Source organism: Phycodurus eques, chromosome 11 (genome assembly GCF_024500275.1).
Source record: "Phycodurus eques isolate BA_2022a chromosome 11, UOR_Pequ_1.1, whole genome shotgun sequence".
Classification (NCBI taxonomy): domain Eukaryota; kingdom Metazoa; phylum Chordata; class Actinopteri; order Syngnathiformes; family Syngnathidae; genus Phycodurus; species Phycodurus eques.
This window is the reverse complement of record NC_084535.1, coordinates 4,387,835-4,414,655: the sequence shown is the minus strand read 5'-3', so window position 1 is coordinate 4,414,655 and position 26,821 is coordinate 4,387,835. Positions and strand designations below refer to the sequence as shown.

Here is a 26,821-nt window from a genome sequence, read left to right as displayed (position 1 = left end):
CTACTCATTAAACCCATTACACTCTTGTTTTTAGGCAATCACAATAACGGTAAAGACTTGCTTATGTTTCCACTTTCACAAATGCATACATATTAATTCATATCTCAGAAATAACAGCATTTATTTTGCTGTCTGCTGTTGTGTGAATCCAAAATGGCTCCCACATCCTGGCACTTCAGATCACAGATCCTTCTGGTGTACTTCAACAACACAATGAGACTCTAACAGTAAAGAGACATTAACGGTAAAGACAGCATGAGTGAAAACAATGGAGCGTTTGTAAATGAAGCAAAAAAAAAAAAAGAAAGAATTTTGAAGATGCATTTGTGTTTTCATGGAATATGCATATTAAGCAACAGGGGGGGAACATTTATCCAAAAGTATCATTTGCATCTTCGGAAAACTTGTTGCAAATCATGAAACTAACGTTAAAGACATTTTAGCATTAAAAGTTTGGAAAATATTACTCTAGAATATTGTTTTTCTTACAAGCAATGATCAACGTTTGAAGGATAACAGGTGCCAAATATTCAAATACTCTTATCAGTAAAATGAACGTTTTCAAATTGAAATTCAATAAGGTATTGATCAAATGATATGAAAAGGACATGTATAAATAATGAATAGAATAAAAGTGTGTTTGCGGACGTGCAGGTGGAGGCGGAGTCTCAGGAGCTGGTGGACGGCTCCCTGATCGACCTGTGCGGCGCCACGCTGCTTTGGCGCACGGCCGAGGGTCTGTCGCGCACGCCCACCCTCAAGCACCTGGAGGCCCTGCGGCAGGAGATCAACGCGGCGCGCCCGCAGTGCCCCGTGGGCTTCAACACGTTGGCCTTCCCCTCCATGCGGCGCAAGGACACGCCGGACGAGAAGCAGCCGTGGGCGTACCTGCGCTGCGGCCACGTGCACGGCTACCACGACTGGGGCAACCGGCGCGAGGAACGCGACGGGCGGCAGCGCGAGTGCCCCATGTGCCGCGCCAAGGGGCCCTACGTGCCCCTGTGGCTGGGCTGCGAGGCCGGCTTCTACGTGGACGCCGCGCCGCCCACCCACGCCTTCGGCCCCTGCGGCCACGTCTGCTCGGAGAAGACGGCCGCCTTCTGGAGTCAGATCCCGCTGCCGCATGGCACGCACACCTTTCACGCCGCCTGCCCCTTCTGCGCCCACCAGCTGAGCGGCGAGCGCGGCTTCGTCAGACTCATCTTCCAAGGACCCCTGGACTAGAGGACGCCGCGTTTGGACGTCTTTTTTTGTTTGTTTTTGTTTTGTTTTTTTACGGGGGGTTGTTGTTGTCTCGCTCTCAGTTTTAAGTGACCTTTTTGAGTATTCCTTTTCATGACAAAGATTTCTATATTTTCCACCGAGACAAAACTGCTGGAGAGACTTTGTGATTGTGACGACAACAACAACAGTATTTATCCCAAACCAAAAGCTACAGTACGGCTTATTGTTCTCGTACTACAGGGTGTTCCCAAAGAAAATCTACTCACTCTTATACTACCCAACAATTTGCCATTTTGGGCTTTTGGGTGAAATTTCAGGATTGCGGCCTCATCTTAATGTATTGGGTACTCGTAAAGGCTGCCGTTACCAGCAAAATTTGCGCTACACTCCGGCAGTTTGACGCATTGCAAATGATCATGCGCGTCAGAAAGGAAGGTCTTTGTTCCCAACAAGTTGTCTTTGGGTTCATTAACGTTTGATGAATCAGTGAGATACTTTGTATCAGTGAGTACACGGGTGAATACTCATACTGGAATCAGTCTGAAAAAAAGAAGAAAAAAAAAGTACAGTGGTGCCTTGAGATAAAAGTTGAATTGCGTTACATAACCCAATCGTACCTCTAATCATCTTTTCACATTAAAATGAATAAGAATGCTACTCGAGCGATACTAGAAAGCACCCAAATGTTTTTTGTTGTTGTTTTTTTTCACATTTTAAACTGATTCATTGCCAGCCGTTTTCAAAGCAGTGTACCACATATTGCCAGCTGTCTTCGAGCATTTTAACTGATCTTTCAAGACCCACACATTATTGTGTTCCGGGACAATATAAGCACAAAGAAAGAGTAAACTCTCACCCTTCACCAGAAGTAAAAAGTTTGTTTCTAGCTTTTTTCCATTGTTTAGTAATCAGCAGTAGATGGGCTGGTTTCAGCAAAAACACCGGTATTTTTTTGCTTATATGACACCTCAAGCTATAAATAAGACTGAGAAGGGGCTTTTGATGGCAAAAAAAAAAAAAAAGATTTACAGATATCCAATTTAGAAACACACCGTGAGTGACACTGACTCACCGCATGGCTGGAGTTGAACGTCACTGTCTTTTTTACATGCCGTACGTCATTCACTCCATCTTTTCTCACGATTGGAACACACTTTCGAATACCTATCGCAAAACATACATTCCGTGTATACCACACAAAAAAATACTCTCTAGGAGTGTGAGGTGCCTGAACTTGTCCGTCTTCCAACATGTTGGCATTTCTCTCCAATCTTTATCTTCTCCGCAAAAGCTGTGCTGACCGCAAAGCTGAAGCGATGCAACGCCGCCATCTACGGGGATCGGGTGGTCATTACAGTGATTCACAAACCTGAATTTTCAGAACTCTCAAGACACCACCGAACTCTCTGCACAACTTGCTGCTCTCTAACAAGCTGAATGCCAATCAGGTGGCGCCAATGCACTACTTTTCTATTGATGGGGCTCTGGCGACATCTTGTGGCATCTTAGGCGTTACCGAAAGAGAGGGAAAATTTGTAGGGCAAGACAAAAATTTTTGGGACACCCTGTACGTCTCGTTCGCGAATTTAAACTTTTATTTTTTATTTATGACCCTCAGTGCATCACATGGCCTCTCACGTAAAAAAAAAAAAAAAAAAAAAAAGACAATTTCCAATCTTTTTACTTTGCAGATTGTTGCGTGTTCTGAGGGCTTGTTTTCCCCGAGGTTACGTCTTTCTTGTTTTTTGTGTGTGTGTTTGTCGTATTTAAACGTTTTGTCCTGTGTTCGCTTGTCCAAGCCGTCGTCGACAAAAGCAATACCCTTTTCTGAAAGCAAACCTCCTGAAGCATTGTGGGAAGTCCGAGTGACGCCTCCTTTTGTAACCCTTTAACGCAGCGCAGCCATGTAGCATCACACACACACACACACACACACACACACACACACACAAACAAATCTGAGTTGAAAAGATTATTGTGACCACTGTTACGAATGCCAGAGTTGTTTATTGCTTTGAAAACATTTACTGTATATCCACGAACGTACATGTACATTCTGTCGACAAATCATTTGGACGCCCTCACAAAAAAGTGTTGCGTTTCGTTGCGAGTCCTCTGACGAAACTGCTGACCGCGATTTATGATCCCTTATTTTCGTCATGATCGTTCTTAACCCTTTTTTGAAAGGCTAAAACAGGCTTGAAAGCCGAACCCAAGGGTTTGAAGGCAATTTAGGGTTTCAAAAAACAAGGGTTAGGGTTTGAATTCAAGTTAGAGTCAAATTAAGGTATCAAGACAAGGTAGAGTTTCAAGTTAGGGTTTGAAGCCTGGATTAGGGTTGCAAACAAGGGAAACACTCATTTAAAACCTGAACCATTGTTTCAGTCCCTAATTTGAAACCCTAATCCAGTTTTGCAACCATATTTTGAAAGTCTTGACCCAGACTTGAAACCTTACTTTGAAACCTAAACCTGACTTCAAACTCTTAATGTAAACCGTAGCCCAGGCTTGAAAACCTTCATTTCAAACCCGAACCATCGGCTCCAAACCCTAACTTGAAACCTCAACCCAGAATTTGAAACCCTAACATTGGCTTCAATTCCAAATTTGAAACCCTATAACTCATGTTTGAAGCCCTAATTTGGCACCCTAATCTTGGCTTTAAATCTAAATTTGAAACCCAAACAGTTGTTTGAAACCCTAAGACAGGTTTCGAAAACTTCAAACGCTCTTTGAAAACGAACGGAAAAAATCAGTCTTTGCTAATTGCGCCTCTTGGATTTATCGCGAGATGTGGCGACCGACGCTCCCGCATTTTGGCACAGGCTTCCTTCACTTCCGGCTTTTTTTCTCGCACACATTTCAACTATTTCACACGTCGTCGCTGTCTAGTAAACATAAACATGTAAGGAAACAACTACAGATGTTTACTATAACAAGAACAAAAATGGAGCTACATGCTTTTTATTGTACAACGACGACCTGTCCTGTTTGTTTTATTTTTTACTTTTTGGTCCACCGTGTGTCCGCCCGTAGTGATGATGTCATCAATAACCGCCAAGTAGTTTGACGTCACGTTTGATAACTGTCATTTCTCCGAGTCAAGCAACTGGCGTCGTCGCGCATCAAATGTCGTCACACTCGCACCCGAAGTGTCCCGCGAGCTCACCTCAGGGAGCCCAAGATAGAAAATCTGTGGCACGCGCACAAACACGCGCATCCCTGTTGCCATCACAACCGCGCCCAATTTTCCAAATATGGAAGAAAGGTCTCCTCACCGGTCCTGTCAATCATCATGACACGCACGTGCTCGTCCGTTCTAAATGTTTTTTGTTTTTTGAAGGTGCAAAAGAGCAAAATAATGTTTTTCTAATAACTTTAAACAATAAATTGGAAAAAAAAAAAGTTGAGTGTGGTTTTTGGGCACAGACAAAATAATAATAAAAAACTGGAGTACGTCAGGAAGTCACACTACCTGTAAACAAACCCTAACCCTTAATTTGAAAACCTAACACTTGGTTTAAAAATCAACATTTTAAACACCAACCCTTATCTGAATTCTTAACTTGAAACTTCTCAACACCCTACTAGAAGGTTTTAAACCCTAACCCTGCCTTGCAACCCGACTTTGAAACTAAACCTGTTTAAAAACCCTAAACCAAGCTTTAAACATAATGTGAAACACTTATCCCAGTTTGAAACCTCAACCCAAGCTTGAAACCCTGCCTGAGGCTTGAAACACTCACATTGATTTGAGACTCTTACTTTGAAACACTAAATCCTGGCTTCAAACGGAATTTGAAACCCAAATCCATGTTTGAAACTCTCCGACTTGAAACCATACTTTGAAACCCTAACCTTGTCTTAAAAACCAACATTGAAACCCTATAACCCAAGCTTGACACCCTAATTTGAAACATTTATGATGGTTTGAAACCTTAGTCCTGGCTTGAAACCTCTACTTTGAAACCCTAATCCTTGGTTGAAAAGCTACCCCTTTCTATTTGTTGTACTTACATATTTTCTATGCTATGTCAAAAAATTGACAGCCCAGTCAGGTACAGAACAGTATTAATCAGTGTGCTATAACATGATTAAAAAAACTCCTCTCAGCCATATTTCAGTGTATGATATTACAGTTTAATTAGACCTCAGTCACACTTCAACACTTATTGCTGGCGTTCAGTCTTGTCGCTGTGTGTGTGTGTGTGTTTGGCCTCTCCTGGTGTTTGACAGCACACAAAAAAAAAAATTATAATGCACAATATTGGGACATGAGATGAGTACAGACAGTACAAAAGGCCTTGAACTTCTTTTCGCTCAGATTACTTTAGTCTTTGATATTAATATAAAGTATTATATAACAGTATCATGCTATATTATCACATAAGAGTTATAGTGTCGTTTGTTGGCCAGCAGAGGGCAGCGTCCTATTTAAAAAAAAAAAAAATAAAAATAAAAATAAAAAGACAGATCACACGACTGGGATGAAGCGAGGCAGGCGGAGGGCAGGTCACATGCCCAGAGTGGGCGTGGCCTCAGTGGTCGAGGATGCGCAGGTTGCCTGACACGATTTTGTTCTCCAGCATGGAGCCGGCGGGGATGTCGATGCGGTCACCGTGGTTGGCGATGATGATCACCGTGCCCTGATGGAAGAACAGCACAAAAACAGCTTTCGTTGGCTTGAAACCCTACTTTTTGTAAGCCCTTACCGTTTCTTGAAACCCTACTTTGACATCCTAGCATTTGTTCCAAAGAACAATCCAGGCTTGAAACCCGTCTTTGGAACCCTAACACTGGATTGAAATGATCATTTGACAACCTAACAGAGGCTTGACACCCTAACTAAAAAGACTAACCTTGGTTTGAAATCCTAATATTTGTTCGAAACGCTAATCCAGATTTAAAACCATACTTTGAAAACCATAACTGTGGCTTGAAACCTTAATTTGATGCCATAATATTTAGTTGAAACCCTAATCCAGGATAAGCATTTGTGTGAAAATCCTAACTGCGGCTTGAAACCGTAATTTAAAACATTGATATTTTTTTGAAACCCTATAATCTTGACATGAAACCGTTACGCTAAACCAATCTTGAAACCCTACTTTGAATCCCTAACCCTAGCTTGAAATAGCAACATCATTTAAAACCCTAACCAAGGCTTGAAGCCCTATTTTAAAACCCAGTTTGAAACCAAAACTCTGACTTCAAACCTTAATTTGATGCCAAAATATCTTATTGAAACCCTTATCAAGGCTTGAATTTTTACTTAGAAACGTCAACATTTGCTTGAAACCCTAACCGTCTTTTCTCTTACTCCTGCTGTCCGGCATGGAAATTTGGCGACTGCGTGAAGGCTCAGTCTTGCAAAGTTAGTTAATTTGTGCCCATTCCTCTCAGCCAAGCTTGATTTGTGCTCAAGTGTCGTGCTTGTTGTTTCGTTTGCAGTTTACCTTGAGCGAGACGTTCTTGCCGAAGGTGACGTCTCCGGACACGGTCAGGTGATCCAGCTCCAGCATGTCCGGGATGCTCTCGAAGCGGGTCAGGTACTCCTGGACCTGAACGCAGGAAACCCAACCACGCTTTAAACACTATTTTGAAACCTAAGAACAAGTCTTGAAATCCTACTTAGAAAACCTAACAGTGGCTTGAAACCCAACTTTAAAACCCAACCCAGGCTTGAAACCCTATTTTGGGTTTCAAACCATATTTTGAAACCCTAACTCAAGCTTGAAACCCAAATCATGGCTTGAAACCCTACTACCGACTCGAACCCCCTCAACGACATTTCTCGTGCGGCACCTTGGTGAAGGAGCTCCCCAGCTTGACGTGCGGCGTGGTTGGGAACTCCCGGCGGGGGCTCATGGTGAGCGAGCCGGCTTCCAGGCTGTACAGGTTGGACATGACCAACAGGAGGTCCGAGGTGGTCTTGACAGGCAGGAAGCGGCTACGCGGCACGTTGATGCCCATGGCGTTGTCGAAGCACTTGATGGCCGCCCCCACCGCCGTCTCCAGCTGGATCACGTTTTGACCCCCGTCCAGTGTCTGCACGAAAGCCACAGAGGAGATCATTACATTGCTAATGTCGGAAGTAACCTTGGTCTTCCGTAGCACGAACGCTGTCGGTAACATTGGAAGCTAACTTTGCTTGAACGCTTAGAGGTAATGTTTGAAGCCAACTTCAGAAGATAACCATAAAGCTAACGTTAAAGCTAATATTGGTAGGTCACGTAAGAAGAAATGACAAATGAAAAGTAACTTCTTAACTAACATTGAAAGCCAACTTCAGAAGCGAACCGTGAAGCTAACATTGACGTAACATTGGAAGATAACTTTATAAACTAACATTGAAAGCTAACGCTGGAAGCTAAAGTTGCAAGCTAATGTCAGCATCTAACATTGCACTTCCTTAGGTGTAGCGTCAGAAGTAACGCAAGGCAACTGCAGAAGAGAACATTAAAGCTAAAGTTGGAAGCTAGCCTTGGAGGTAACATTGGAATCTAACTTCAGTAACAAACATTGAAAGACCACAATGGAAACTATTATTGGAATCCAATGTTGACGCTAACACTGGAAAATAGTATACCACTGATAGCTAAAGTTGAAGCTAATGTTGGAAGATAACATCAAGGTAAATTTGAAAGTAACATTGGAAGAAACCAAAGTTAGAAGATAACATTAAAAGCTAACAATGAAAGCTAACATTGGAAGCTAATGTTAGATGCTGGAAGCTAAAATTGGCAGCAATGTCAGAAGCTAATGTTGAAGCTAGCTGTAAAAAACACCATTAAGTACTTGTCATTTCATTACATTTTTGAAAGATACGTTATTATTTGTAAATAAATAATTTTCTGACCAATTAAGTGAAATTTGATCTTTTCCTGTGGCACACCTGATTAGGAATCCCTGCTATGGGCTATATTTAGGGTTTAAACTATTAATAAAGACAATTAAGACTTTTTTTTTTTGGTCCATTATGCATGAATTTCACTATGGGCATCAGGACTTGGTCCCTAAACCTTGCGAATAGCGATGGTTTACTGTACATGGACTCTTATCGTGTGTGTTGTTGTGTGTAACCTTGTTGTTGACGATGATCTCCATGTCCATGGCCTTCTGCTCCTGCAGCCTCTTGATGGCGGCCAGCGAGATCCAAAGGTTGTTGGTGTTGAAGATCTTGAACTTGGACACTGACTTGAACTCGTCCACGTGGGCTTTGGGCACCTGGGCAATCTCCAGCAGACGCAGTTTGCCCTCATACTCGATCAGCGTGCCGCCCTGAAAGTCACACCAGAGACGAAAGATTTATTTTTTTATGTATTTGCTGGGCTTATACAAACAGCAATGAAGTCTGTCTTTGATGAAAACACATAAAGCTATACAGAAGGCAAAAAACTGTGGTCAGACTCAAAATTGTTTTTTCCAATTACGAAGGGTTTGGTGAAGGCACTCACGGGGGTTCAAATCTCCTCCAACAGGATTAAGAAGTAAGAACCACTGGTCTAATCTAATGTTGAAGCCAACATTGCAAGCTAATGTTGGAGGGAATGCTGAAAACTAACATTGGGGGCAATCTTGGAAGCAAACACTGAAGCTACCTGTAAAAAATACCATTAAGACTTTCTTATTTGCTACTTTATTATATATTTTTTAAAATATACATTATTTGTATCTTTGTAAATTATAAATTTGTAACCTTTTAATTGAACTTGTACCATTTCCTCTTGGCTGTGAAGCTAACGTTGGAAGCTAGCATTAGAGGTAATGTTGAAGCCTACGCTAGAAACTAACTTCAGAATAGGGCTGTCACTGTTGAATCTTTTTAGAATCGATTCTCCTATTAATTATTGATCGAATAGTTATCGCACCGCAATCTAAAAAAAATGTTTTACAATTTTAGTTTATTTTTTTACTACTAACACGCATTTTATTCTATTTTATGAGTGATGGACTTCGATCCTTAAACTGTATTTGTTGGTACTGAGTATATGTTATAAATTTGTTGTACAGAATTGGAGACCACAAAATGCTAAATTCTATAGTTAGCAATCGCGATTAGCATTAGCGATTACCATTTCAGGTCAGAAACGCTAACTACCTTTCAGATCACTCGTAAATCATGTTATATGTACTTTACACATCTTAAAAATCACTTACAGACTCGCCACTGTCGTTGTTGACAACGTTATAAAGTCGCCCAATACTGCGTCCGTCTGCAATAAATGTCCCTGTGAAACATTGGTTCTGGAACTTCATTTATAGTCAGGCGGAGGTTCGAGGCAGAAATTTTTGCCTCGACCTAGTTTTGAAGTCAACTTAACAGAGTAATTAGATTTTTCCCCCTCCAGCCCTACTTCAGAAGCTAACATTGAAAGCTAACACTTGGAAGCTAACATTTGAGGTAATGTTGGAAGCTGACATTAAAAGCAACATTAGAATCGAATGTTGGAAGCTAATGTTAAAGCTATTGTAAATATTACTATTATTATTACGATTACTACTTTCTTCTTAGCCATTTTATTATGTTATTCAAAGATACATTATTAGTAGTAAATAATTTTAGGACCAATTAAGTGAAATTTGGAACATTTCCCCTTTGGAAGCTAACGTTGACGCTAATATTAAAAGCTAACGTATCGTTGGAAGCAATAAAGCTACCCGTAGAAATATCAATTACAACTGTCCTGTAAGCCTTTTTATTGCTATTTATTGTTATTTTTGACATTTTTAAAAGATGCATTATTTGTAGTTAATAAATAATGATTTTCAGAGCAATTAAGAGAAATTGGATAATTTCTCACGGCACAATTGATGATATTTCGGCAAACTGGTTGGGAATCACAGGTGTGAAGCATATTTAGAGTTTACACTAAGGATGGGCGAGTACGGATACCAGGTATCAGTATCGGGCATATACCGGCCTATCTATTTCAAGGTATTACGTAAATATCCAAACACTTTTTAAATTGTCTTTCTTGTACGTTATATTGTCTGAGGACTGCAAATCGTTGCAAATGGACTGACTTCCAACAATTTCCACGATCTGGTAGTGCCACCCGGAGGCCGCCAGCCACGACTGGTGGCACCCACCTTGACGTCGGCGCGCGTCTTGTCCGTCACTTCCATGACGAACTCGCATCGCTTGCCATTGTGTCGCCCCACAAGGTGGTTGAGGATGTGCAGGTCCACGGTGGCTCCCAGGTTGTCAATGTTGGACACAAAGATGTACTCTTTACCCTCGCCAATCAGCTGCTCCAGCAGGCCAGAGTTGTAGAAGCTCGCGTAGATGTCGCCGTGGCCTGGCGGGTACCAGCCCTCTGCGTTCTGGCCTGTCGTGCTCAGGCTGGTGGACACGGGCAGCAGCGACTCTTTGTTGATGCGAGGATATCTGAGCAGAACGCCACGGAAACATCTCAGAGAACTTCAAAAGCGGATGTAAACCGAGCGTCGTGATCAAAGAGCGGGCGACGAATCGGCGTCCAGTCCGGTGAACATCAAACAAAACATCGTGAGAGCTTAAAAGGGAGGATTAATTCCCACCCGTTGCTCTGAGCTGGTCGGACGCTTCGTGTCTTTGATGTCCATCTCCGAATCGCTTTTAAACTCATGAACTCCAAACGCCATTTGAAGTATTTTAGGCCCACTAAAAACGTTTTTGTAATATCAATCAAAACAGTCTAAATGTTTAGGCTTTTCCAGCACCTTTCATCAGTGGTAACAAAACACATGTTTGAGAAAGAAAAGTGAGTTTACAGAAACCATTTCCAAACAGAAACTCTGATAACTTCAGTAGTGCTGTAAATGCGTGCTCAGCTGGAAGAGGAATTTAAAAGAGAAAGGAGCATACTTGCTGTATTTGACTGTGTTGGTGTGACGTCGGCCTTATTGAGTGAGAGCAGAATAGTTGAAACATCCTTGTGCTCTTACGCCTTCATTCATAAATAAAGGCCAATGATTATAAAAAGTTCTACTTGAATGACAAAGTCGTTCACTGCAGTATCGCTGAATGGCGCGTTTCTACATTTCCCTTAATCCTTTTTTTTAATATTACATTCAGCACGCATTTGAAATAGTGACATTATAATAGCAATTACCTGCTCTGGTTGAACGTGTGTATCTTGACACGGTGGTGTGTGTACTTCTGCAGGATCTTCTTGGTGTCCTCGTCCGTGTTGAAGGAGTTCATGAGCACCAGGGGCACGTCCGTGTTGTACGTCTTGTTCAGGTGCTGTGCCGACGCCACAAAAATACATCGTCAAATTATTAAGAGGACACAAGCACAAGATTTCTGTACTAAAACTTACATACTAAAAATTAGAAAGTAATACAAAAACAAACAAAAATACTAATATGTTAGATAGAAAATACACAAATACTAGAAAAAAAATATTTGCACATAATACAAAAATATGAGAGAAAAAACTAAATATTAGATGGAAAATACTAAAACTATGACGGTAATCCGTAAACCACATCATCACTTCAGTTCAATGTCCAAACTGTGGGTGAACTGATTTCTTTTTTTATTTGAAAGCAGGACAAAAAGATTGCTGTACATTAACCAGAATTGAAATTTGCTGTTTGTCCTGAGGAAACAAGGCGCACCTTTTGGGAGGAGGCGTGATGTCATTTCAGGACTTTCAACACACACATTTTGCACATGAATCATAATACACTGCAAACAATTGTGTGTGTGATGCGCGCAGTGTGTTGACACTGTATCGCCCTTACGCAGAAGACGAACAAAGGCGAGGCAAGTTCTTACCTAACCATTTTGACACATTAGTCCAGTGGTTCTCAAACTTTTTACATCAAGTTCCACTTAAAAACATACTTACCTATCCAAGTAACATCATCATGACCACATTAATATACAGCACAGTAGGACAGGTGTTCGGCAAAAACAAGGGAGAAGGGAGAGGTGTAACATTAAATGGGGGGACTCATGCCAGATGCCAAAGTGCGCCACTGGAGGCTGTTTTAGCCACACACATATCCCCCCCAAAAATCTGGAAAACTAAAATGGTGAAAAACAGTTTAATGCTGTATCTTCACAGAAGAGCACACCCGGCTGTCAAACTCCTGAAGTTTTCAGACGACACCACAGTCAACGGCCTTATCAAAGACGGTGACGAGTCTGCGTATCGACGGGAAGTGGAGCGGCTTTGGCGCGGCCGACACAACCTGGAGCTGAACACGCTCAAGACTGTAGAGATGATCGTGGACTTCATTCAGGAGGCATCCTTCGCCACAGCTACCCCTCACGCTCTCCAACTGCCCCGTGTTAACCGTCGAAACCTTCAAGTTCCTGGGAATTACAGTCTCTCGGGACCTCAAGTTTGAGACCAACATCAACTCCATCCTCAAAAAGGCCCGGCAGAGGATGTACTTCCTGCGGCTCCTGAGGAAGCACGGCCCTATTGTCGTACTAGAGCGGCTCCAACTACTGGAGACGCATTCCTTGTGTGTTTTTTAAATACATGGCAAATAAAGAGAATTCTTCTTCTGATACATAGTTCAGCAATTACGAATTTTTCAAAATACGAGACGTCGCTTGGCCAGTTTTTCTGTCGTGAGTTGCGAGAATTTTATTTTAGATGTGTCTGCACTTCAGATCCCCAGCACTAGATGGCGGCAGCAAACTTCACAACAACCGGCCAGCTTCATTTCGCATTGGTCTCCTCGCAGTGGAAGGACAATATCAGTTGGCGGCACTAGAGCGCCATTAAGCTGGTTTGCCAACTACCAATAAGTATCTCAGAAGAAAAACAAGGACGGACAAAACGCCACAAATTTTGGCATTTGGAGTGGGGACTGGAACCGATTACTTGCATTTCCATTCATTTCAATGTGGAAAGATTATTTGAGATACGTGTGGACATTGAACAAATTAAACTCTTATCTCAACACACTACTGTATGTAGTATTTAGAAACTAATCTCTGAATTCATTTAACAGCCTCTTTAAAATGTATTGCACTTAAAAGTTAAATATCAATTGACCCTACCGTAAATAGATCTTTAAAAACAATCAATTGTTAAGATTAATGGCAAATGTATTGAAGTTGAAAGTACAACTGAACTGTACATAAAAAATGTACTGTACTTGAAAATGTTAAAAATGTAGTCTACTGTACATGAAAATAAAAAGCATGCACTGTACTGGTTTAAAAAAACAAAAAAAACAAACAGGCTATATCCACAGTGGAGTGAAGGTATATGAGATGGTCCAAAAAAAGATGATGATGATGATGATGATGTGTGTGTGTGTGTGTGTGTGTGTGAATGGTCTCTATTTTCTCTGCAAACAAGTTGTTTGGGGACTGGAGGTAATGTGATCGGAGCTGAGCAGAACTGGGGCGCAGTGATTGGGACACAAGAGAGCAGTGTACTGGTGGATGTGGGGGGCGGGAGCGGGGTAGTGGCGTCCCACAGGGCCCTTACGAAACACAACCTCACACACATTCATACGCTGACCAAATGTTCACTGAATTACACAGGACTGTACACATGAGCTAAACAAACATAAGGTAGATTGGTCAAACCTAGATTGGGCCAAACCTGGTCCAAACTCCTGCACACAAGTGATTTATTGAATTCAAGGACAGCACACGGCATCCAATGTTTGCTTTACAACCGACAGATCCTTTCCCCTCCTCGGGCCTCTGATAGAGTGCCTCACTCACTCACTCACTCACTCACTGTGTTTATGCGCATAGTATATTGTAACAACCCCTAGGACATCAAATTGGGCCTCATCATATGTGAAAGGGAGGGGGATCAAATTATGGACCTGCGGTGTAATGACTCTGCTTGGTTTCCACAAAAATTTGATGTCACAATCTAGACCAATTCGGAGAACTAAGGCTGCATTTACACTCCATATCCAAGAGGCCAATTATGATTTTATTCCACATCATTTATTATGCAATCATTTTCCTTATACTGTAATGGAAACACCTCCAATGTAACACATTTAGACCATATTTAATGTTCTCTACACATTGTTTCATATTTACACCATATCTAATGTTGTATACATGTCTTACGTAGTATTTAATTCATATTCAATGTTCTATACATTCCTAATGTAGTATATTTAGAGCACATACAATGTTCTATACACCTCTAACGCATCTTATTTAGACCATATTTAAACTGTTCTATACGCCTCTAAATGTATATTTAGAGCATATTTAACATTCTAAGCACCTCTAATGTAGTATATTTGCACGATGTTCTATAAACCTTTAATGTAGCATATTCATACCACCTTTTGCCATAGTTTAGATTTACATCAGATGTTTTTTTTAATGTCAATAATCTGCGTTCCCATAACATCAAGATGCCATCGACGAGGTATATCCCATCGCACTCGCATCGGCAGATATCCAATAAGTATCTGAGTTTTATCCACATTTGTAAGAGGCCCGATTGTCATGTAAAGATATCTTATTCCTTAGTGTGGATGAGCAGTTAAGAGAATGGATGGATGGATGTTTTCATTTCCCTACGCTGCCATGACGCATATCCCAATTGTGACACTGGAGAGCAAAAAAAGGGAATCGTGTTACTTGACCCACGCCCAAGCGTAGACGTAGCCGACGGTACCATGACCTCACTTCCTGCCAGGCCCATCTGAAGTCATGGTAAGAGTCTCAATGAGTTTATTTATTCTCCACCTTTGAGTACGCGTGATTCAAGCTGAAGTCAAAGTGGTACAGTGTTCCCGGGCATTATCACCGTTTATCTTCTGCAACCCCGAGTTCCCCACGTTTGTGGTTACCTCTATCTGCTGCACGGTGAGGTCCAGGAAGGTGTTTTCGTTGCGGACGCTGATCAGGCTCTTGGGGCCCTTGCAGCCCATGCTAGTACCGAGACCCCCATTCAGCTTGACCACCACCAACTTGTTCAAGCTGTCGGCGACGCCCTCCGGAAGGCCTCGCGCTACGATCTTGTCATACGGTTGGATCTGGACACACAACATTTATGACATCCCATCAGAAATCTTTAAATTGGTTTGTTTGTTCAGGCCAATTGAAACCTTTGAGGTCTTTTCACCATAGTCAGCCTGTGAAGCCAGTTTCAGCAGCATGAAATTTGCTATGCATGCCTAGCATGAGTACACCCTCAAAAAAAGTCTCAAGAAACCATGCTGGAAAAGACACAGGAAGTCTGCCATTTTCGTTTAAAGAGACCACTTAGGGTCATTTTGACCATTTCTAAGAGTCCTTTAGAGACTAACTCATCCTAGAGATTTTGTCCGATTGCTACTAAATGTTTACCACCTCTACTAGACAAATGGCTGGCGCTAAATTGCAAAGTTTATTTCTTTGTCATTGTGTGCGGATACGGAATGACAACGATTGATGACTCACCATAAACATCGAAGTCTTATATAAGTTCATATTCAAATTGCAGAATGTTTTTTCGAATATTCAGCCCCACATCCCTTAGCAACATGAAATTTGGAAGGCATGTCTATCTTGAGTACACTCACAAAAACTGTCAAGAAGCCATCCGTGCCTGAAAAGACAAAACCATTTTAGGGTCATTTTGGCCATTGTCCCAGTCGTCCTTTAAAGATGAACTCATCCTAATACAAACATATGAACACCACACAAAGTTCAGGTAATTTGATAAAAGTTTGTTAACTCGTAAAAATACAGCACGGTCGAATAACTCTTTGTGCGTGATCTAATTATGTATGTAGATATATTTATTGATAGGACAGGAGTGTAAATGCTGACATTAACGTGTGTGTGTGTGTGTGTGTGTGTGTGTGTGTGTTTTTAAACTTCCTGCTAGCAAATCACAACCGTGACCCCCTTCCTCCGGCAAAGAAGATGAGGTTACAAAAACAACACTCTTGACAAGATAATAAGAACAAAGCACATCAGGCTCAATTGTTATCGGAGCTGACGTGGACATGAATAGTTTAACGCTCCGCAGCAGGATGCGCTAAGACGTGTCAGTGAAGCATTTTATGAGGCACGCCACTCCGGAGGGTAATTATCACCAGTGTGGTTCCCACCCGCATCGTGGCTTCCCTCCCCAGATATTCACTTAGCGGCCAAGATGCATTTAGCATGACAAATCAACACGAGTGTTTGTGTTGCTGATTTAAGAGGAGAGGGTGTGTTTGCGCAAATATCATCTTGGGGGAGGAAGGAACATTAAACTAGGTGTCGTTGACATTGCTGTGCTGTTTGCAACCAAGATAATACAGTGGTGCCTTTATTTTTTTCCACGATCACGCTCAGTTCAACTCAACACTTTTGTATCTCAAATCATCTTTCCCCATTAAAGTAAATGGAAATACCATTCATCCGCTCAAGCCTCCCCAAAAAAATAAACAAAAAAATAACTTCTGTAATGTTTTTTTGAATGGAAAAAAATTGCACTCAATAATATTTCATTTTGTAAAAACATACAGTAATGACAATTAAATAGAATTAAAAAGAGTTTTTGTCACACTTTTTGCTTCAATTCAATGGACAGTGTGCTGCGCCTTCTGGTATGTGCACCTTGGCTACCTAAGGATCGTTTTTCACAGAGGTTAAAGAATAAATGCTTGTTTGTAGCAAGCAACGTGACAAGATTTCCCGAAAATGAGAGTCTTTCCAAATGTTTTGTGTGCTGTAAATGTTTTAATGGCCACTTCAACCTGAGTACAACACACCAAAAATTTTGAAAATCAGATGATGGTTCTGGAGATATTAAGTTTTCTGTCAGAAACAAATGGCCGTTTTGACGAATAATTTTTCCGTGATATTGCCTACAGAACATCTGTTCTAAAAAAAAGCCTTAAAAAAAGAGTAAAACAGAATAACTGGATTATGTCTCAATATCTCCTTGATCCTTTTGTTTCATCTGCTACGATTGGCTGACGAGTTTCAGTTCAAAATATCCACCAATAAACTCGTACGGGTCGAGATTCTAAAGCGCAAGTCGATTAATCAAAATTACCCAGTCTCTAAAAGATTATTCTATGGTGTGGGGTGTGTTAATAGATGTGTCCTGATACTTTTGTATAACGATGTCAATGGAAGTGGGTACATGTGAGAAAGATGTAATTTCCTGCGATGGGAAGTTAGATCTTCCATCTCCTACTCCACCAGCGTGTCTCGTTAGTCTGCATCGCTGTCTGTTTTTTGTTTTTTTTAATCTCTCTCTAAAATCTATCACTTAACGTTCCTCTCATTATGAAATGTTATCTCTGCACACCTAGTCTCTTATGTGTCACATACGGTAAGAAGAAAAGGAGGCTCGCTGAGAGCTGGCCGGAGGCGAGGCAAGGGGAGGTGCAAGCGTTGCGGTGGAGCTTTGGGATAGTTACAGTGTGAGGAGGCAAAGACAGAGCAGGCGTTGTTTGTTGGTGTGTTTGTAGCAAGCCGCTGTGGACGTTTTATAAAGGAACAGCGAGACAGAATGTCTGCATGCTCGATAAACAATTTACCGTTCCGCTGGCGAACGCCAATTTGGGTCGCCGGGCTGTGAATCATTAATGCGATCGCCGTTTGTTGCAATTATGACTGCGAGCGACTCTTAATGAATGATTAACAGCAATTCATGGATTTCAGCCCCATTTTGTGGCTGTAGATAGCTAGAATCTCTAAATCAGAATGCTCATTGTGATGCACATTATAGAATTGGGGAGGGAAATAGGCCTCTTAAGTCACAATAAATAACGCATTGCTGGATGAATAAATCAAGTACTCATCACTACGAGCTTAATTACAAACTGTTAAGACGTTACAATGTAGTTGACGGGACTTAAACATGTATTCATTGTGCTTGTGAGAGGAGCTACTCGGAGAAGAGGTGGGATAACACCCTGGAACGGTCACCTGTCAATTGGCAGGAACATGTAGACAAGCATTCACACTTACAATCACACCAATGGATTTATTCGAGCCTTCAATTAAGCTAACATGCATGTTTTTGGAACGTGGGAAGAAGCCATCTTACCTGAACAAATCCTCCGCAAGCACAGTAAGAACATGCAAACTCCACAAAAAGATTTTCCTAAAGATATTCAAATCCAGATCTCCTGAATGTGAGGCAGACATGCTAACCACTATCCCATCATATACCGTTGAGTCATCCATACACGACCACTCCAAAGTCATGTGCAATCGCTAATTTATTTTAACTTTATTTGTCAGTTTATTTGTATTATTTTAATTGTAATTTATTTATTTACTTTTTTTTTTTAAAATGTCTCTCTTTTCTTTCCAATACAATTTTAAAACATACATATACAGTACTACAGCTATCCATTTTAACGAATGAGGCTTACTCAAATGTATCTAAGATAACTATATTCACTTGTTCTTATTAAAAATAAAATTCAGACTATCAATCTTGAGGCTACATAATTCCGCAAGGTTCCTGCAGAATGAGGAGGCGGCGGAGTTTTACAACACTTCTCAGTCAGTTCAGGTGTACGAGAGGGTTCAAAGATTAGTTCTCAAGCTATTTTCAACACTTTAAACAGACCAATAGCATCAATTTGGGAAAAAAATATTGCCTATATTTGGACATACGGGGTTTCCGCCCGACAGCGACGATATATAAAAAAACCCTATTGACTCCTGAAAATAACTTTAAAACTGCGAGTGTAGCGGTCCACAGGGCTGACTTTCATACAGCCACCTCAGGTCAAGTCCCAATCAGTGACTGTAGTTGTGAATGTGACTGCATAGACCTTAATAGAGACAAACATCCTAAAAAAAAAAAAAAATATCATGATGCTCATAACGCACTGGACACGTTCAAATGATCATGAATGCAGGCGGCAGGGAAGTCAACTTACGCAACTTGTTTGCATGTTTGCATGTGTTGAGCAACAGGGACTGTGACAAAGTTCGATCTTGACATCAAATGTTTGATGACTGCTTGGTTTGCGCTTTATTAGCGTGAGTTTTGTGACCATTTTGGAAGGCCAACTTACCGAGTCATCGGGCGGTCGCTGTATCTTGATCCACTCCACCGATGGACCTTTAACCTGGAGGAACCTGTGGAAGAGACTCCTGAAGCCCTCAAAGTCTTTCTTGCATGACTGAAACACACAAAATTTTAATTCAGTAATACCTAGATCAGAATACAGGATTTTAGGCCCGATATTGGCCCGATTAGCTATCGCGGGCGATTTCCCAGATCGGGCCAGACATATTTTGTCGCGAACGACAAAACTTCTTGGAGCGTGACATAATCCACGAGCAACGATTTGGCCCAATGATAGCCCTACGACGGCAAAATGAAAAGTCTAGTATGATTTTTTTGGATATCTTCTGTATAGTGGGACATATCAATAACAACTCTCCGACAGCGCACCACAACGTCGACCAATAGAATTGCGTATTGTGACCGGCGCTTCGCATCCCGCGCTCGCCATTGTCTAGATATTTGGTCGCTGTTATCAACATTTATTCACGCACACGAACCAATGTTTACCGAAGCTTTAGAGCATATATGTCAAACTCAGGACCGGGGGCCAAATTTGGCCCACAATGTAATTATATTTGGCCCGCAAGACCAAACAAAATTTATATTAGCGCTGGCCCGCCAGTATTTAGCACATTTGCCACTAATATTACAAATCCCAGAATGCTTTGCTAGTGTGTTTGCCCATCAGTCCAGGCCGGCGCGAGCCCCTTCCCTTTCTGTTGCAGTCGTTCGGGACTGTGCTACCAGTCTCCTCGAGCAAATTTACACTTACCCCTCTCAAAAATGGCCAAACGAATGATCGAAAACGGTTAACTTCCAAGACAGGTGGGAGGCAGATTGTCTGTTCACTAAAGTAAATGACAGACCGGTTTGTCGTGTCCGGAGCAGCGTGGCTGTAACAAAGGATATAACATCATCGTTTTTTTTTTTTTTTAATGCTCTTTATCAACTTCTAGGCAGGGACTGTTAATAGTTTGGAGTTTGGATTTTTATTGAAGCACATTCTTATTTTTTATGGTTGTTTTGTTGTTGGCCTTTGAAAAAAGATTTACATCAAAAAGAAAGGTAGTTGGAGATAGATAAATAGAACATCTAGAGACAAAAGAATTCATGTTATCTATTTAAATACAAAACAACAAACAAATACCACTGATGTCTTTTATCGCAAATTTGATTTCTCGTTTATAATATAAATGTTTGTTTATTCCAGATTCAGTGTTAAAGCAAAATGTAAGTTTGTTGTCAATGATAAACTTTAACGCTACATTTCTCCAGAAAAGGGAAACATGTACATCGCAGTGATTTTTCATTAAATATTGAGTTTGGCCCGCGACATTGTCCCAATTTTTTTATTTTGGATCGCCGCGAATTTGAGTTCGGCAACCCCTGCTTTAGAGGATGATTCGACAGAACACAGGCTTGCTTACGTACAAACGTTAGTGCTAGCACTAGCTTGCTAGGCTGCATAACATTATGTTGCCTGCCTGCGAGAACATATTGTATTAAAAGAATGTGAACATACCTCGTGAACATACATGCTCATTTTCAGTGACAAATATAGCAGTCGTTCGACAACTATATGGGCAAAACAAATTCATTGCTGGTGGTGATAAAGTCCTTTTCAGGCCTTTGGACCATACAAAAGATTGAAATTGCCCGTACTTTTCCCAGTGATAACAGATTAAAGATAATACGGCTCAGCACAGACTTTGTTCATGAGCACGTGATGCTCTTTAAGTCCGCGTGTGAACCAAATAAGGAGGATCTCAACTCAGGATTTATATCACATTAGAGTAGTGTGCAGGTGTATTGTTTGTTGTCGTAGAAAAGAGCTTAATCTGTACATGACTCAATAAACAAGACAACCTGATTGTGAGGAAAGACATGCTGCTAGAAATCACAACAATAGAAGGGAATCCACTCTGCGTTTGTTCATGAACAGAAAAAACAACAAAATCCAAGAGTAGTACACGCCCCCCTAATTTTCTTTTTATAATTGCTCATATTAATAATTAATTAAACCCTAAATATGCCCAAAGTATGATCCCCAAACCCGTTAGTATGTTATCTCCTCTTACATTACCTTTAAAACTGAATGGCTTCAACATTATTTGATCTGGGGAAAAAAAGCATCCGAATTGCAAGGGCACTGAAAAAAACAAAACCATTTGCTACTTTCATATTAATTAACTATTTCACATTTTTGACTCAGTGGTACATAGATACTCTCAATTTTTAAATACATACACAGTCATCCCTAGCTATATTCGCGGTTCACTTTTTACGGTATCACTGCATCGCAGATTTTTAAATCGTGCATATCTAATTCTATATGGTGGACGTTTCGCTATATCGCGGGATTTTGCAGTGATCATTTTTCCACATGGACTGATGTTACTGCAGACTCACATAGCCATAAGCGCAAGCTAGCAGGAACGAGTGCTAAAAAAAAATGCTGCAGACGTAGCTTTATGAGTCATAACGCTTTAAAATATTTATATTTTAATTTTAATTTTATTATTTATAATAAAATAAATATATGGTCGCTACTTTGTGGATTTTCATCTATCGCTGGGGGTTCTGAAACGTAAACTCCGCGATAAACAAGGGACTACTGCAGTGTATAACAAAGGGCCCAGGTTGGTCCGTGAGCCACCCCGGAGGTGGGCTAAGTAACTCTTGAAGAACTCGGGACACGTCGTCCCCTGCGTGGTCCCGCCCTCGACACAAGCTTATAAGTATGTGTCAGTAAGCAGGTGGAACCCTCATTGGCACCGCAATACAGTATTTGTCACTCGTGTGTTTCCTCCCGGCGACCCCCTCCCCCCTCCAAATCGCAACCAGATGCTCGGCGAGAGCGAAAGATGGGGGTGCGAGGCTGAAGTGGGGACGCTACCTCTCTCTCTGCGCCTGTCGTGGTATCCAGCAGCTTCTCCATCTCGCTGTGTATGGAGCTCTCCAGCTGCTGCCGCATCATTTCCTGGAATTGAGACATCCCTCCGTTGAGCACTCCTTTCCTCAGACCTGCACACGGACGGGAGAATTACGAGTTAAAAGTAAAGGTTTGAGAATCAAAATCGACGGGAATTAAACAGACCAAACGTAGCAGTGAAACAATAACAAGGACCAGTTCTGTAAATTGACTGTCTGTTGTACTAGAGCGGGTCCAACTACCGGAGACAAATTCCTTGTGTGTTTTGGACATACTTGGCAAATAAAGATGATTCTGATTCGGATAAAGGCCGGTGAGGGGGAAAAAAAAAAAAAAAAGATGTAAAAGGAATGTAAAAGCAGACTACGTACACAGTGTTCTCGCAGTGCCGGCTGCACTCAAGTCAGACTTTTCCTCATACTTTTAAAGCGAACAATCGCAACAGACCACAACTGACTCAATGACTACAGAGCAACCTGCGGAGTCCCACGCCCCCAAAGTCGAAATATTTCAGCCAACAATTACTGAAAAAATGTGCCGCACAAGCCCAAAAATTTTAGTTCAAACAACAGTTCAGAGAAGAATATCCCTCGAAAGATTTGGATTGAAACCAACATTTCCTGGAAAAATGTGCATAAAAAGTCAAAGGATTTGGAGTTCAACCAACATTTTCTGAAAAGAAATACACCTCACCAAGTCTAAAAATTGGAGGTCAAACTACATTTTCTTACTGAAATAATATGCATCACGAGAAAAAACATGCATCACAAGTCATACAAAACTTCATCATCATGTTTGACGTAAGCAAATCGGAAGTGAGGTTTATGTGATCCAGAACCACAACAACAACAACAAAAACAGTTACATCTGGAAACGAGATGTTGCTGACGCTTTTGGCAGAAAGGTCCTCGTGTTCTGATCAAGTCATGGAAAAACATCTTACAACTTCTGGGGAAGAATGAATCATACATCATCAGTGACTCATTTCTTCATGCCTGTGAGAACATATTCAGCACTAAAGCCCAACACACACTGAACAATGTTAACACGTTAACGTGGACAGTCATGATAGGAAGTAAGAGTTATGCGACTTAAGCCTGCAAAAAGACAGCAATTTCCCATCTTCTGAGGACAGGGATGTGAAGTTTAACCCTTCTCCCGCCTTGTTGCGTTGAAAGCAACCGTCAAGCGATCATTTTATACGTCGCAACAGACGCTCTTTGCCGCTGATGTCGACCAATGACCTGAATGCAAGACGTAGCCCTAGCCGAGGCGGTATGGTAACCCGAAATGCCAGGACAGGGGTGTGAAGTTTCACCCTTCTCCCGCCCTGTTGCGTTGAAAGCAATTGTCCGACGAGTGTTTTATACATCCCACGGCCACCGGATGCTCTCGACGCTCACGTTACCCAATTATATGGTTGCAGGATGACGTGTCGCTGTCACTGCAATATCCCGCTCCAACCCTCCTCTGGCGGCACAGAAACTGTACACATGGGACTTTGTGGCCCATTTCCAGGGCGCAGCAGCTGCGTGCAAGCCTTACTTACATCACCGAGCACAATGCCAAGTGTCGGATCCAACATGACTCTGGAGTAGTGGAAAGCGACAGACACGCTAATATCCTGCTTCTCTACGGTCTGTGTGAAAAGCTCAGGCAAACAAATGCTGAGTCTACTGTCTCTGATTTGCGGGAAAACAGTTAAGGGACCGACTTGTTCCCCAGTTGGCAAAGCTAGGTCTATAAAGGCATGCTTGGAAGGAGTATAGGGGTTCACATAGCTGACCTTTATCAATCTGGCTGGGGCAAAACACAGTACTTTAAGAAGGGTCTATTTTTCGCACGCAGAGCAAGCGAATTCCAATAAAAAGTGATCATAGGAAACAAAACGTTAAGTGTAAGTGACACATAGGATGTCGAGACATCCGGTTCTGCGGCATAAAAGGGAAGTGAGCCACTTTGCAGTTCGTCTTCATTCAAGGCACAATTGCTTGTACTTCATTTTAGTGCTAATCAAAAAATGCTGAATGCCAGGAACTTAGTGGTTTTCTTTTACTGGAATGTAAATACCAGTTGAAAACTGTGCTCTCCAAATCTGGTTTCAATTGAAAGTTGTCAAGATGAGAAAAACTCACTCACCTGTAAATAATTAACAATACCACAAAGATTTGAAGTTCAACCAACATTTTCCCAAAACAAAAAAACAATACGCCTCAATGTCAAATGATTTGGAGTTGGGGTCGAAGCAGGTTTTCTACATTAACGGTGGACCGGAGCCACTACGCTGCTGTCTGGGGACACCAGCGGCGCACAGACGCGGGCTTGCTCAGACCAATTAAAATTTTGAAGTCGCTTAAAATCCTTGCCCACCAAAAATGACCCAAAAATGCATTTTCAGTTACAGACTGAAGTACGTTTATCACCGAAACATCCCACCCGAGACAGGATGTTGTGTTGACGCAAGGAAATACCGGAAAAAGGAAGGAAAACATTTCTTTTGGGAAATGCGACAGTTTGTTTCTTCGCTGGGTTCTGTGTGAAAGGCGGGCAAATGGATGCATGATCTTTTGCTACGGCTCTTTTGCGACAACTTTACCCGGTCTCTGTATAAAAGAGGCATTAATGCGACGTTCCCACTAGAATTTATTTGGTAACTGCAGAAATGTGTTTCGTTGCTGTGTTGTGTGTAAAAGCAGCAGGCCAAAAAAATGATGATCTTTAGCCACGGGTCTGATATGGAAACTTTGCAGTTTCTCTGTGTGAAAGACACTACTAAGTTTGGATTTTTCTGGGAATTGCGCCACTCTGTTTCTTCGTTGGGTTCTGTGAAATACTGCATTTATTTGCCCGTGTATCTTGTACTACGGCTATGATATTGCAATTATGCAGGATCTCTGCGTGAAAGAGACTACTGATTCTGGATTTTGGGTGAATTGTGCCGATTTGTTTCTTTACTGGGTTCTGTGTAAAAGCCACAGGTGGGGGAAAAAAGTATAATCTTCTGCTACAGCTGTAATGTACCAATTTTGTAGGATCTCTGCAAGAAAAAGTGTGCATCTCTTGTCGAAACTGCGCCCTTTTTTTCTTTCCTGGGTCCTGTGTAAAAGAGACACCAATAAAGCTTTCCCATTGGCTTTTCTTTGGGGAATTATGCCGGTTTGTTTCTTTGCTGAATTCTGTGCGAAACCCACAGGCACATACTGGCATAATGTTCTGCTGGGGCTGTGATGCGGCCACTTTTCTGGATCTCTGTGTGAAATGAGCACTAATGAGGCTTTCCCACTGGTATTTCTTTTGGAAATTGTGCCTATTTGTCTCTTCTTGTGTTTTAAATGGACCCAGCGACAAAATTCCTTGATGAAGATCATCTACCTCAGATGAAATAGACAATCGTCTCAGCAAATGACACCAATTATATAAGAGAGAGTGACAATTGTTTGCTGTGGTTGGTTTTCTCATTTTTACCCGCAATGTGGCAAATTATGACTTTTCTCGGCAGTGGTCTTAAAGATACATTGAAGGTTCATGTATTAGAGCCTTAACTAATCATTCGTTTGACAAAGCTAAGCATATCGCATTGTCTAAACGCAAATTTGTTTGAATTGAGGATCATCTTGATCGGGAAATATAGAAAACTGCTTTGTTTAATCCACTAAACGTGTTTTAGTTTCCATAGTAAAAGTACATTCGTTCTCACCAATTTCTTACCTTCCACATAAATTGCCATGTTCAAAGCAGCCAGGAAAGAAGCAGTTGAGAATAAAACCTTGGAATAATTGCCAGTTAAATCGACAGTGTCATCCCGCAGCGCAGTAAAGTTTCGTGGCTGTGTGCTGACTCTCCATTCATGCGGGGAGCTCTGAAGCATATGACATCCCGTCCAAGTCAAAAGAAGGAGCAAACACAAAAGACACGGTCGCACTTCTCCCCCTCGGGAAGTCGCCAAAGGAAATGTAGCCCCACAATCGACGTTTTTTCTTTTCTCTTTTTATCCCCGGCCTCCTCCTTTTTTCCCCAGTGAACCACGTCACAAGTCCTCGCTGTGACTCCTAACCTCTGCCCAGGTTTTTCCCTCCTTTCTCTTCTTCCTCCCCCTGCTCCCTCCCCTTATACCAAACTCCCCTACTTGGGATTTGGCGACCACATTACTGCGGCGATTTCTCTTCGCTTTTTTTTTTTTTTTAACACCGTCAAAAGGCACACACGTCAATTATTAACCCACCGATCAGAACACTCCCATCCGCCCTACGTAACTAACGGAACTTAGGAGCGAGAGATGAAAGGCGAACGCGAGCCCGGAGACGATGCGCATGTTGGACAAGCCAGAAAAACGGAGTCGCCATGAACGCACCGTGGTGAAGAGGAATCACTTTGGCGAAAAGGAAACCCGATGGTCTAAAGTAGCTGGCTAGCTCCGTGCTAAACAAGTGAACACACTAACGAAACCGGGGGTGTTGTTCTTACCGTTTGGCCGTCGGACGTCAGCGGAGGGACGGTCGATGGGGTAGGCCCGGTCCAGCGGTTCGAAAGGGACCGGAGCAAGCAACTCCCCGCAGAGGACATAGACACACCACACACAAACAGGGGGAAGAACATTTATTTCCTCTCGGCGGCGTTTACAGTTCACAACAACAGGCTGTATGTGTTTAAAAATAAGTCAAAATACGTGCGGAACTTGTGAGAAAAAAACAAAAACAAAACTGATTTCCCC

General features: G+C 41.8%; 2 protein-coding genes across 4 annotated transcripts in view; one reads left to right on the top strand and one right to left on the bottom strand.

Moving 5' to 3' along the window:
• peli1b (pellino E3 ubiquitin protein ligase 1b) overlaps window positions 1–5,603 on the top strand; it is a 14,995-nt gene extending 9,392 nt beyond the window's left edge. Inside the window, exon 6 of the mRNA XM_061690400.1 lies at window positions 655–5,603. Coding sequence (XP_061546384.1) covers window positions 655–1,224 — 570 coding nt within the window. The 3' untranslated portion in view covers window positions 1,225–5,603. The remainder of the gene's footprint in view (window positions 1–654) is intronic.
• ugp2b (UDP-glucose pyrophosphorylase 2b) lies at window positions 5,343–26,821 on the bottom strand. Of its 3 annotated transcripts, none has more exons than XM_061690398.1 (10): window positions 26,575–26,821; window positions 22,075–22,202; window positions 19,183–19,290; window positions 15,013–15,198; window positions 11,322–11,455; window positions 10,318–10,615; window positions 8,308–8,505; window positions 7,030–7,272; window positions 6,681–6,785; window positions 5,343–5,870 (listed from the first exon to the last, which is right to left on the bottom strand). In XM_061690398.1, the coding sequence occupies exons 2-10, from the start codon at window positions 22,171–22,173 to the stop codon at window positions 5,763–5,765; spliced, it is 1,479 nt and encodes a 492-aa protein (XP_061546382.1). In that variant the 5' UTR covers window positions 22,174–22,202; window positions 26,575–26,821; the 3' UTR covers window positions 5,343–5,762. The 3 variants fall into 3 exon arrangements, with proteins under 3 accessions (XP_061546382.1, XP_061546383.1, XP_061546381.1); XM_061690399.1 differs by lacking the exon at window positions 26,575–26,821 and adding an exon at window positions 26,462–26,520; XM_061690397.1 differs by lacking the exon at window positions 26,575–26,821 and adding an exon at window positions 25,819–26,211.

Coding starts and splice junctions, on each gene's coding strand:
- ugp2b (XM_061690397.1), bottom strand. CDS start 25,978: ATGCTTCAGAGCTCCCCGCATGAATGGAGAGTCAGCACACAGCCACGA. Junction 15,199..19,182: donor AGCGACCGCCCGATGACTCG/GTAAGTTGGCCT, acceptor TTGTGTGTCCAG/ATCCAACCGTATGACAAGAT. Junction 6,786..7,029: donor TGGGGAGCTCCTTCACCAAG/GTGCCGCACGAG, acceptor TCCTGCGTTCAG/GTCCAGGAGTACCTGACCCG.